At 42.9% G+C, this 10,788-nt stretch overlaps 1 protein-coding gene across 1 annotated transcript; it reads right to left on the bottom strand.

Moving 5' to 3' along the window:
• Positions 1-571: 571 nt before the first annotated feature.
• Positions 572-6,420, bottom strand: LOC117525566 (fascin-like). Its single transcript, XM_034187443.1, has 5 exons — positions 5,561-6,420; positions 3,163-3,319; positions 2,716-2,837; positions 2,206-2,376; positions 572-1,165 (listed from the first exon to the last, which is right to left on the bottom strand). The coding sequence occupies exons 1-5, from the start codon at positions 6,390-6,392 to the stop codon at positions 960-962; spliced, it is 1,488 nt and encodes a 495-aa protein (XP_034043334.1). The 5' UTR covers positions 6,393-6,420; the 3' UTR covers positions 572-959.
• Between the last annotated feature and the right edge of the window lie 4,368 nt (positions 6,421-10,788).

The raw sequence follows: 10,788 nt of genomic DNA, 5'->3' as shown, positions 1-10,788 counted from the left end.
TGCCGGGAAGCCTTATATTCTACCAACACATCCAGAGCAGTACATTCTTGACCAGATTTTCTATCTAATCGCCTTTATTTTGACTTACTGTACGTCAGGGATGTATAAAACGAACTGTTTCAGGGTTTAAATTTGCTTAAAGCATAGGAGTTCCAACTGAGGGAGGATGTTGGCCATAAAATTCCTTCTGTAAAAGGAATTCAAATGACATTTTTAAAAAGAATTCTTGTATATATGAATATAATGAATATGTATATATATATATATATATATATATATTTTAAAAAATCTCTTTGCAAGTGCCTCTCCAGGTCATCCTTCTGTTTTGGATTAGAAGGGTTTGGATACCAGAGTTCTGTTGGTCCGAGACAATCCCGCTCTCATTTGCAAATACACAAGGCCAATAAAAGTCCAGTTGCACAGTTATTTTTTCAGTATGATAAATACTTTTAAAACATGCATATGTATTACTGTGCAAAACAAACTAGGAATAAAGTAAAAAGTAACTTATGGGGGAGATTTCATGATGGATAAACACATAGGCACTCTTATGAAACTGCCTCACAAGCCACATCTGGCCCCCAGGTCATCAGTTTGAGAACACACCTGTAACTCGCAGGTTATTAGAGTTGCATCAGTAATTATCACAAGTAAGCACAAATACAGTTATCATAGCAATATTCCTGAAATATATCAGGCACAACATTCTTTCTTTCATTCTTTCTCTTATCAAATCACAACATGATGTCACTGGAAATCTCGAACATGACGACAAATACAAAGAGAAAAAACACATGTGGTGTGCTTTGGTGCAAAAACTTCCAGTTTATCAGCTGCAGGATCCTCCACACTTCAATTTCACATTTACACACACATATGCAAAAAAAGCAGCTACCTACAGTTTCAACCAACAGTTTGAAGCATTGTGTCGCATTGTGGGGAAGTGCACCTGTGCTTCCTCAGTACTCCCACAGGGTGGCACTCTCCACAGTGTCAGCGCTGGCCTTCAGCCCCCCAGCGTGGTCTCCTTTCAGGTACTTCCCTCCGGGGGCACGAATTGCCATCTTATTGAGGTCACAGAACTCGAACAGGAACTGCACAGGCGCGCCGCTGCCGCACACCACCGCAGTGTCGTCTCCAACGCACCAGTACTTCCCCTGAAAGTCTGGACAATCAATATGCAGGAAGAGCCGACTGACTGACATCTGCAAATCCACTTGCTGATAGCATTCGTCGATGTGAATAGTCGTTTTTGATTTTTCACAAACTTTACTTCATGGTGAATTATAGTTGGAAAATACTTTTCCTTATGTCCTAGGTGGGGGATGCCAATTCAAACATAATGAATTTACTCTGTGAGAGCCCACAGACGACATGAAGGTAGAAGCACGTGTACATGTGCACAAGGTTCAATGTTCATGATGCATTCCATGGATAATGAGAACTACAGGTAGATATTTCCTACTTACAACTAGGGATGGGTATCGTTAAGATTTTAACGGTACTATTCAATCTAATTTATGAATTCAATTCATTACATTTATATAGCGCCAAATCACAGCAAAACTGCCTCAAGGTGCTTCACACGAGTAAGGTCTTACTTTACCAACCCCTTGAACAAGCACACAGGCGACAGTGGTAAGGAAAAACTCCCTCTGATGATATTGAGGAAGAAACCTCAAGCAGACCAGACTCAGAGGGGTGACCCACTGCTTAGGCCATTCTAACAGAAGGTTTTTATAAAGTTTAGCAAAGTTTTACTACTCTTTGTAGTGGTACTGCTTATTGGTCTGGATAAACACATACACACGTGTGTGTGCATGTGTGCACATTTTCCATTTCTCCCTACACAACCTGCACACGACGTGTATGAGGTGTGTTTCTTTGTTCAGCCAGCAGGTGATTGGCTGAACTCATGTCTAAGCTGATCCAGTCTGGTTAGATTAGTCACAAATGGCAAATGTACAGTACATTGGGTCCTGAGGACCAGGATTGGGAAACATTGGCACGGGGTATACCACCCGCAGTCTGATTCTCTAAGCATCATGATTGTCTTTACATCTTTCGATGACCTCATGGCATTCTCCAGCAAGGTCAAGGAAAAGTGAAAATTTGTTTGATCATCCAAATTCAGTCCACATCTATTTACAGGGTGAAACATGCGGAATGGTTCCGTGTAGTTACTCTTCCAACACGAAGTCTCACCTTTGAGGGAGTAGGCGCCGTTGTGGAACTCCAGCTGGAAAACATCATAGGACGCTCGGTTGGAATCCAGAGTCGCTGTTCCCGGTTTACGCAACCCAATGAAACCGTGCTCTCCATGGAGAACAATGATTGGACGGTTGATCAGCTTCATCAGGAACTGCTCAGCCTCTCCTGCAAAGAAAGATACTTTATATCAAAAGTATCCGAGTAAATATACTTAACTTATGTACTTAAGTGCAATTATAAGCTGATAAGCCATTTATATACCTACTAGCTTTCATTCAATAATGTGTCAGGGATGACTCTAAAGTATCTACTATGAAATAGGTTTGTTGTCCCACAACATCCTGAATTCAAGGTTCTTGAAATGGACTAACATTGCCACCTGGTGGACATTTACCATTAATGCAGGTACAATAGAGTTTTATCAAGAGGTCTAGTTATCTGACAATGCTGTCATTGTCAGGTAACGTGGAATTAGTCACTTTTTATCTTTTATGCGGGACTGACCTGCGCTGTCGACAGCAGCAGCGAGCTGCCCATTCTTCTTAGCTGTCACATACTTGCCATTAGCTGCACGCACACACACGCGGCCATCACGCCACTCCAGGTCAAAGAAAGTGTTGGCAGACCTGTAACACACACATTCAAAAACCCAGCAGGCAGTCATTGGTATTTCACCGACTATGAAATGCATTGAATAAATGTATTTAAATAGACATGGCTTCAAAATCATTAAGACACAAAACAGCCCCCCCCCACCACCACCACCATATTCTATCTTTACACCATTATCTTTTGAAACAGTGCATGCCTAACTTTGATCATGTCATTATGAAACATCCCATTAAAACCAGGACACTTGTTCGGCCAAACATCTCCTTAATTGAACCATTATGGAACCGTAAAACCGTATCGCTCCGTCACCAATACAGTTGCGGCGCTGTGTGCGGTTACTTGGTAGAGGCGCTGCACTGCAGTCCTCCAGAGGCTGTGAGGGTCCAGTATTTTCCAGCAGCAGTTTTAAAGGCCCACTTCCTGTCTTCACGGCTCATCTCCAACTGGAAGACCTCCTGGTCGCCTTCCTCATCCTGATTGGCTGATAGGTCCATGCCTAGAAAAGGGAGACAGACTGCTGTCAGTCTCCATTCTGTTCCTTCAGCTCGCTTCAGTGTTTTAAACTCTCCCAAAACCCTATTAAAGGAAGGGACGTAATAAAAGACTGGGCCACACTGATATTGCAGACCTTTTTGTTCAAACAAACTTTAGAAGCCTGCAGGGGCAAAATTTAAAAAGAAGACAAAACTTTTTTTTTTCACAGTTCTTGTTTCTATTCTCCCATCCACATATTCGGGAACTTGGGAGATTCAGTTAAATTCAAAATGCCTTTTATGACCCTGAAGTGGGAACTCAAGGCAAGGACGTAAGAAAACAAAATACATGAAAATTTAACCTACTCACAAACCAGGGCTACTAACAATCAATCAAGTATACAAGTGGGGGGGGAAGCACTGTTACTGTTGCTGGGTAACAGGCCAGTCACAGGCAGTCATACCCACATAAATACACACAGACTTGACTTTTATGTATAAGGTTACACAAAATTAAAATTAAGATAACATTATAGTGTGAGTGCCTTCATCATGGTGCAGCTTCAAAATGAAGACATCAAATAAGGCTCACTGTGGGTCGCTGCACTTGACACACATATTAGTCACAATTGTGGCAAATGACTATAATTTTGGCCTTCAAAAGATAAAGATGGAGGACAAATGTCAGGATCAGAACATTACCAAAATGTATAATTTAGCATCAAACGGCTGGAAACAACTTACCTGGCAACATGTAATTAAAGCATATTAGCCTTTATTCTTAATCCGCCATCACTGATCCTGATTGCTTTCTTTTGCTTTCTCATGTTCACTGAACTTTGATCCTTAATGCTGACCTTTGAGTCTTAATACTATTAATACTGAGCACTAACCTGTGAACCTGAAACTGGTTTCTAGATTGCTGACTTGGTCCTGATTACTCACCTTTGATCTTGTTTCTGAGCCTTGATCTTGGTTGTTTGCCTCTGATCATGGTCTTTGATCCTGATTACTCACCTTTGATCTTGATCCTGATTCTTGATCTTTGAGCATTGATTGCTGGCCTCTGATCATGATCTTTGGTCCTGATTACTCACCTTTGATTTTGTTCCTAAGCTTTGATCCTGATTCCTGATCTCTGAGCATGATCACTCATCTTTGATCTTATTCCTGATCTTTGGTCCTGATTGCTGGCCTCTGATCATAATCGTTGTTCCTGATTACTCACCTTTGATTTTGTTCCTGAACTTTGATCCTGATTCCTGATCTTTGAGCATAATCACTCATCTTTGAGCTTATTCCTGATCCTTGGTCCTGAATGCTGGCCTCTAATCATGACCTTTGGTCCTGATCACTCATTTATGATTGTGTTCCTGACCATTAATCCTGATTGCTGGCTTTGCAGCATGATTTTTAATTCTGATCACTCCACTCTGATCATGTTTGAGACCTTTGATCCTGATTATTAACCTCTTGGCATTGTAGTCTATATGCTCAATATGCAGATTGTGAGTGCTTTGATCTTTTATAAGGATTAGGGCTACAATAGAAATAAGAAGTGGAATATTTGCATTTGGGTGGGGGGTGGGAGGGAGCTGCCATTTTTTGGTCATGAGATGTCAAGCTTCGAGATATGTACCATTTTTTTCCTGCATTATTTTTCGTTTTTTTTTGTGAGGCTACCCTGTTCCTGAAAATGATCGGAAACTCCTGTTTTGACCTTTGACACAAAAGAAATGACCCTTAAAACTGTATTTCAGGCAAAGCTTTGTTCTGTTATATTACAGAGAATCACACTTGAATATGTTTTAATTATGAAGAATTAAAGTGTTTTGTATGTTGGAAATGATTTGATGTCAAAATGAATAGAACCAGTCCTTAAATCTGTTCGGGGTTTGTGCATCGCCTGCTTGCACAGCTCAGGGTGCAAAGAAAAGACACTTTGGGTGTGTTATTTAGGTGAAAAGGATGGAATCATGCAGTGAGAGCTGCATGCGGCCCCTTTCTTAAATCTGGCCCTGCACAAAGAAGCTGGATTTTCTCTGCTTCTCCTCCATTTTGTCTCCCACGGATGTGTGTTGTGAGGTGAGGATGGTTGGACAGCTGCAGACGCAGCAGACCCCCCCAGTCAGGATAGAATTACTGCAGAAAATATCTGCCAAAAAAGGGGGGTCATTGAGTGAGTGATGATGGGAAACAGATGGAAACCATGAATCAGCTGTTGATGCACTGATTTTTTGTGTGTGGCTCGGTGGGAGCCTCACCTTGTCGCGTGGACACGTTTCTGTCGTTGCCCGCAGTGACCACGACCTGCGCCTGGCTGCGCTCCAGCCCGAAGAGCTCGTCCTTACCCACGCGCGCGCTCTTGCCGGACTTCATGGCCCCCGAGGGGCCCGAGGGCGCCAGGTAGCGCCCGGTGCAGTCGCGGAACGCCACTTTCCCCGAGCGGAACTCCAGCATGTAGCCGGTGTCCTGGTCGGTGGTGGCGCGCAGGCTGCCGTCGTTGCGCAGGAAGCGGTTGTCGCACGTCTCCAGGTGGTACCGCTGGTCGCGGTACACCAGCGTTATGAGGGAGTCCACTCCCCACGGGGCGTCCCGGTCCGCGCACACCTCCTGCCGGTCACCACGCGCGCTCAGGTGGGCGAAGCGCTTCCGTGCGAAGCTGTAGAGGACGACCTGCGGGTGCACGGCCAGGTGCACGCTCCATCTCTCGGCCGGGGAGGCGCTCTGAGCGAAGCAGGTGATCCGGTCCTCGCTGCCGCCCAGGTACCGGCCGTGCGCCTCGGACTGCAGCGACCACCGGCCGTCCTCGTGCGCCGTGATGACGAAGCGACAGTCCGCGCGCCGCGTCTCGCTGTCCGCGGTCACGTTGCCATCTTTGTCCGCGGCGAGGTAGCGGCCCAGGTGGGAGAGGAGGAACACAGCGCTGCCGTCCTCCCCGGTCTGCTCCAGGGTCCACGTCTGCTTCTTCTTCAGGCTGCCCGCGGACGCGTTGATCTTGAAGCCGAACGTCTCCGCCGTCAGGTACTTCCCCGCGCTGTTGATGAGACCCAGCGGGATCTGCAGCAGGTCCCCGTCCGCGCCGTTAGAAGACATGATGTCTGCAGTGTGTGCGCGCGAGGGCACAGACAGAAGGGAGGAGAGGATTCGGCTCAGGGAGGGAGACGGCTGCTGACGATGCTCAGACTGAGAACACGCCCCGGAATCATGCGGAGGGTCCCGAGGAGGCGCCTCACCCCAAACCAACCCCCCACCCCCCCCACCCCACTAACCTCTGTCTGGACAGAGGTCACGTGCACGTGCATCCCTCATTGTGGGACCATGTTTGCCTTCAAGTGTGTGTACTAAAAGCAAATCGCCAAGGTGCCAGATAACCAAAAATCAAAAGTCACCCTGACCGAAAGCTTGGTGCAAGAGACTTGCATTGATCCAAATGTGCAGAGACTGTTTTTTCCCCCAAAATATTAGTAAAAAAAAAGTGCATCCTGCTGGAGCAGCATATCCACCATCCAGGCAGATGAACCTATCAATAAGATGAACAATAAAAGCCCAAAATCCGTTTTGAACCAGAACTCACTGAGGACATGATTGGGGTGCAACTCTAAACCTGGAACGTCGTCGTTGTGGCAATCCCTTGGTTGTGAGGAAGATTATCGCTTGACTGATTCCTGGATGGGAGAAAATCTACAACCAGGGTCGATCTAGAGACGCCTGTGCGTGGGTTTGTTTAAGGTGGGAATGCCGGACCTTGACAGATCCTTTGTCTGGTTCGATGCCTGGGCAGTCTGGGATAATCTGGGTCTGAGGACCTACTGAAGCCTTCACTCACTCTTCCAGCCGTTGGGTTACAAACCATCACCTCCTCCACCTGGTCCATTGTTGAAGACTTGTTGTTTCAACAGAGCCCCATTATCGTGTTCAGGGTTCCTATTGGGCCTTCATGGCTACCATAGCGGCCATGGGGCACACAAGGCCTCTGCTGTATTTCACCCCAACAGGCAACCTGATCCATTACCCAGGTGTCACACTGTGGAAGAGATGCTGGATTTTGACACCTGGAATCTGGTGTTCTTCAAGACTACTTATGTCTGCCTAAAGCACAATTTGCTCATATCAAGACCAACATCAGAGTTTGCATTGATACAGAATGATCAGGTCTTTCAAAATTGCAAATATTCTATATGTCATGGTAGCAAAAGTAAATATTTTTGAAACTTTCAGCTAATTTAAGCAAATTCTTCAGAAAACAATTCACTGTTTCAAAAACGTTAATGAAACAGTGGCTTAAGAACATGGTCAACTGTCTCAAAATGCCAGAGATGGATCAGCCACCAGCCAAAAAAGAAAACAGGCAACAAAAAAATGTATGGAAAAAAAGGAAAAAGGAACAAAGTAAAAATAAATAAATAAATAAATAAATAAAAGAAAGAAAATAAGAGGGTTTTTTAAAGTTTGAAAATGTAATGGTTGCACAACTTCTTACTCATTATTTTCCACTGAAAAAAAGCTGAACATATTTCACTGTGTTCAGCAATATGAAAAAAAAAAATTACATTGTCCATAGAAGTAGGATAAATATTTATGATCTACATGATACTTTTATAGATTCACGTGTTTTTGGAGATTCCTGGCCAATCTGTCAAAAATTTACCGGTTGATTATTCTGTTGCTAGTTTGTCTCCAAACAATGAATGTTGGGAAACGCAAAAGATATGGTTTACAATAAAAATTAATATTTTACTTTGTGAATTTGACTTACTACTTGTATAAAAAATTGTATATATTTTAAATATCATAGACAATATGACGCTGTCATTCCATCATTGAGCAGATTGCCCAGTTGTGATGAATCAGACCCCCCCCCCCCCCATCTGACCAATCTCTGGACCCGCCCCTGCAAAATGCCCAAGACTGTTAATATTCCATATGTCGTTAGGGCACATACAATTATTTTGAAAATGTTGAAGTAATTTAATAAAATGCTTCATAAAACAATTGACTCTTGTAAAATACTTGAAAGACTAAACTAAACAGGTTTTTCATTTAAAATAATTTACTTTTTCGAAATGCTGAAGACAACAACTATTCCACATGAAATGGTGTCAAAAATAAGTGTGGTGGAAACTTTAAATCAAAATAACTGAATGAAAATTGAAAACTTGAAAGAGTACAGTAGTGACATCTAGTGGACAGTACACTCTTCTGCCCCATTTTTTTCTAGAGTATTTGTGTGTTGTTATACTGTAGCTCAGGATCTGAAGTCTGGATTATTTCTTATACATAGCAAGATACAGCATTTGTCAATTTTTCCATCACTTTCTTCTTGTTTGGATGAAGTGTCAGTCTCATTAGCAAGTGAACTCTAACTCAGATCTCCTTCAGGATCCAGATCCACAACAGAAGAACATATTTGGACGGGGCTGATGTAATGAAGCTGCACTGAAGCTCCATTATAAGAAACAGGGCTGCAAATGTGCAATAATGCTGCAGAATACCAGCCCTGCTCTGCTTTGGCAGAGGTGTCTGCTCTCTGAGTGCCCTTCTAGTGCTGCAGCTGCAGGAAGGGATGAGCGCACAGCCTGACAGTGTCCAGGATAAATAAAACACAGTGCGAGGAAAGAGGCAGGAAAAGGTGTGGAAAAACAGTGACGGGAACAATGTCAGGAAACAAGTGAAGCTGACAAAGCCACACTTCGATTTGTGAGTGGAACTGGAACATCTGCAGCTACGTTCAGCAAGAATATCATGTTGTAACACTACAAGTTGTTCAAATAGCTCCAAAAGTGAAACCATACTTCTGCGTTATGACATTTATGTGAAAAGACACTATAGATGCATAATGACATCCAGATGTATGTGTGTGTGTGTGTGTGCGCGCACAAAGCTTGTGTGTAAATGTCTACAAACAACCTGTTATACTCACATTTGCCCCCTACAGCCTCCATATCACTGTCGACCCTAAGACTAATCCTGTCAGCTGCCCCCAACTAAATATTCCCAGATGTTGACCCGTGAGGAACCACGGGTTCTAGATGTGTTCATTGCACTATATGGTGCGGAAAATCTGTTTACAGTTATGCTACATTTTTTAAGTACTGACATAAAAAATTCTTGGCTTTTATGAAAGTCTTTATTGAAGGTTTAATCTGTTTTCAGTTGTGTTCAACTTTGTAAAATTAATTTTTGTCATCAATAAGCTTTTCTGAAGCTGCTTAACCAGGAAAATATTCCATGTAAAGAAATTACAAATAACTGAAGTTTTATATTTGCACTGTGCAGTGTTCACATTAGATCACATTTCTTTCTTTAGTTATTTTTTATTAAAATAATAATAATTATTATTATTATTTGGCCTGTGTGAGACACTGTTGAGACACAAGTCTGCTATTTTTGTTTGGAGTGTGAACATGTTATTTCTGGGTTTGGGGTCACATACAAACAGAAAATGTCCAGATTTGAATATGCTGTCTGGGATGTTACAGGATGGACAGACTGATACATTCTGCCAGGCCTGCAGCAACCTCACAGGTTTTTATTTTGCAATACAGACTCTTATTGTGGAAGTGCATCTTGGTCTGATCACCTTGCTGTTTCCAAAACTTGAATCCTCATGAAAAGATACATAAGTATTAGAGGTGGGCGATACCGGGAATTTTGGTATTGATCCGATCCCAAGTAAATACAGGTCCAGTATCGCCGATACCGATACCAAAACTTTTTCATATTTAAGCTTCATAGATCCAAAGGATCCAAAAGAACTAGGATAGAATTTTGCCAAACATTGTACGTGAGAACAAAATACTTTATTATCACAATCAACATTTTTGTTTAAAAAAAATATCCCTCAAAACTTAAAACAAAATCTCCTGAGGTAGAGGGCTGACAAACCACAATACAAGGGTGCACTGCTCCATGTTGTGTGACACAGCGCAGCGCTGCTCTTACAGAGAGTAGACTTTGATGAATCTGCGTGCGCAGCAGTCAGTGCATGCGGGAGAGAAAAAAGCTTGAGTATCGATCTTTTTACATGAGGGTCGTTCAATATCAATACCAGCGTTGGTATCGATATTATCGATATTAGGATCGATCCGCCCCCCTCTAGTAAGTATGCCAAAGAACGACAGTAGCTCTTTCTGGATATCAGTTGATGCTCCGGATGCACAAACACACAGAGGCCACTCCCCTTTTATGATGTATATGGATTGTAACAGTGATACGTTTTTTCTTTGCACCTCAGAGAAAACAGTTCTCCTTTTTTCTTTAAAAAAAATGACGCAGAAACAAATCCTCTAGCTGTTTTAATGTACTCCTAAGAGTTGGAAAAAAAAATGCATTAATACAGCAATAAAAAGGCGCATTTCGCATGTTTGTTAATGTACTTTTTACAATATTCTTCGCCTCTTCTTTTACTCTTCTCCTTCTCTCATGCTATTGGACAACAGCACTTTAAGCACCGCCTCTTTGAGTCTCACCACCAATAAGCATCAACAAG

Source organism: Thalassophryne amazonica, chromosome 15 (genome assembly GCF_902500255.1).
Source record: "Thalassophryne amazonica chromosome 15, fThaAma1.1, whole genome shotgun sequence".
In the NCBI taxonomy this organism is placed as follows: Eukaryota; Metazoa; Chordata; class Actinopteri; order Batrachoidiformes; family Batrachoididae; genus Thalassophryne; species Thalassophryne amazonica.
This window is presented reverse-complemented; position numbering and strand designations above follow the sequence as displayed.

Bases quoted from the DNA above. Each gene is read 5' to 3' on its own strand.
- LOC117525566 (XM_034187443.1), bottom strand. From the start codon at position 6,392: ATGTCTTCTAACGGCGCGGACGGGGACCTGCTGCAGATCCCGCTGGGT. The intron at 3,320-5,560 runs GTGAGGCTCCCA...TCCCTTTTCTAG, and splicing joins AAACGTGTCCACGCGACAAG to GCATGGACCTATCAGCCAAT. The intron at 1,166-2,205 runs GTGAGACTTCGT...TTGATTGTCCAG, and splicing joins CGGCGCCTACTCCCTCAAAG to ACTTTCAGGGGAAGTACTGG.